The sequence below is a fragment of the Phragmites australis genome, chromosome 11, assembly GCF_958298935.1.
Source record: "Phragmites australis chromosome 11, lpPhrAust1.1, whole genome shotgun sequence".
Lineage (NCBI taxonomy): Eukaryota > Viridiplantae > Streptophyta > Magnoliopsida > Poales > Poaceae > Phragmites > Phragmites australis.
The window spans coordinates 17,582,839-17,584,792 of record NC_084931.1 but is presented as its reverse complement, the minus strand read 5'-3'; the positions used below and the strand labels follow the sequence as shown (position 1 = coordinate 17,584,792).

General features: G+C 53.2%; 1 protein-coding gene across 1 annotated transcript; it reads left to right on the top strand.

The window, feature by feature from the left end:
• The first annotated feature begins 244 nt into the window (after positions 1-244).
• LOC133883941 (protein G1-like9) lies at positions 245-1,595 on the top strand. Its single transcript, XM_062323348.1, has one exon. It carries the CDS (start codon positions 420-422, stop codon positions 1,353-1,355), a length of 936 nt encoding a protein of 311 aa, XP_062179332.1. The 5' UTR covers positions 245-419; the 3' UTR covers positions 1,356-1,595.
• Positions 1,596-1,954: the final 359 nt, after the last annotated feature.

The window sequence follows — 1,954 nt, the reverse complement described above, 5'->3', positions numbered from 1 at the left end:
GCACGGTTTGACAAAGTTGCTCCCGGAATTACAAGAAATTAAAGGGTATATATATAACATATGTGTAATTACTAGTATGTATGATAAATACATGTGCAGTTATTAGTATTCAGATAAATGTATAAAAAATACTTTCATTCTCGCGGGAAACAGCTGGTACTTATGCCAAATTAAAGAAATTGTAATGATTAAGCAGTAGTCGACAGCGTGTAGTGGAGACGCTATTAACCCAACCAGCGACAAAAGCCGCAAAAGATGCCACGCTCCCAACCAGCCGCTTCTTCCTTTCTTCTACCTCACCTCCACCCTTGATTCTCTCTCTACCTAGTCTCTCTTTATCCCTCTCCTACCTACACTGTCAGACAGGCAGGCACAGCTAGAGTGAGAAAGAGGAGGAGGTAGAAGCAGAGGAGCCGACCATGGAGCCTGGCCCCGACGCGCCTGGCTGCGGGGGAGCGAGCGCGCCGGCGGAGGCCGGGCCATCGTCGTCGTCCTCGGCCGTGGCCGCCGCGTCGTCGAGCCGGCAGGCAGAGCAGGAAGCGCCGCAGCAAGAAGCAGCACAGAGGCAACAGCCGCCACCGCAGCAGGCGGCAGCAGGAGGAGGAGCAGGGGGGCAGCAGGAAGCGCCTGCGCAGGCTCAGCCGCAGCCGCTGGCGCAGCAGCCTCCGCCGGTGGGGCTGAGCCGGTACGAGTCGCAGAAGCGGCGCGACTGGAACACGTTCCTGCAGTACCTGCGCAACCACAAGCCGCCGCTGACGCTGCAGCGGTGCAGCGGCGCGCACGTCATCGAGTTCCTCCGGTACCTCGATCAGTTCGGCAAGACCAAGGTGCACGCCGAGGGGTGCGCCTACTTCGGCCAGCCCAACCCGCCGGCGCCCTGCGCCTGCCCGCTCCGCCAGGCCTGGGGCAGCCTCGACGCGCTCATCGGCCGCCTCCGCGCCGCGTACGAGGAGTCCGGCGGGCGGCCAGAGTCCAACCCGTTCGCGGCCCGCGCAGTGCGCATCTACCTCCGCGAGGTGCGGGAGGCGCAGGCCAAGGCGCGCGGGATTCCCTACGAGAAGAAGAAGCGCAAGCGCGGCAGCGCAGCCGCCCCTCCCGTTGCGCCGCCTCCTGTCGTCACCGCGGAGGCCGCGGGAACGTCAGGTGGCGGTGGCGAGGAAGAAGAGGACGACGAACCGTCGAGGTCCGCTGAACCACAACAGACTGCGCCAGTATCTTCGGCTCCTCCTACAAGTACTAGGGCCGGCGCTAGCACTGCTACCGCTACTGTCAGTAGTACCAGTGCTGTGGCGGCGGCCGCGACGACGACATTAAGAAGAAGAAAGGAATCAGAACGATCCGCACCCAGTTCGTGATAACTGTCGGTCGTCTACCTTTTGATTCCATCATCTCTCAATTCTAATCCTGCCTTGATCTTAATTTTTAGTTGCTTATTAATACTGTTGTTATTGTTTGTTGGTATAAGAGAACTCTAAGGGAGACTCGTAGGATCATATTAGGAGGAGTAAATATATATATATAAACATGTCAATTAACTTGAAGAAAATTTAATTTGCAGGAATAAGAGAAAGATAACTTTCTATGCTCCTTTTCTAGATATGCTATCTTTCTTCGTATATATTCAGGATGCATGCTTAAGCTTTTACTGTTTGCTGATTTGAGTGCTAATGTGCTATAGGGTCACATTGACATGAATTTCTAATCTTATGAGTTCCTGCTTAACAACTAATCATGATTGTGTTAGTGCAGCCTGTGGTGACACTTATCCATTATTATATTCCCTTAGTTTTCCCTCCATTTTCTTGGTCCCATTCATCACATAACACATTTCAATCTCAGATGGCACTATCTTAAAATGTAGGGGAGAAAAAAGGGTCCACACACATACATAATATTTGAACAGTGGTTGTTGAGCACTCAGTATTACAGAGAGTTTTATACAACGTTAGTTGTG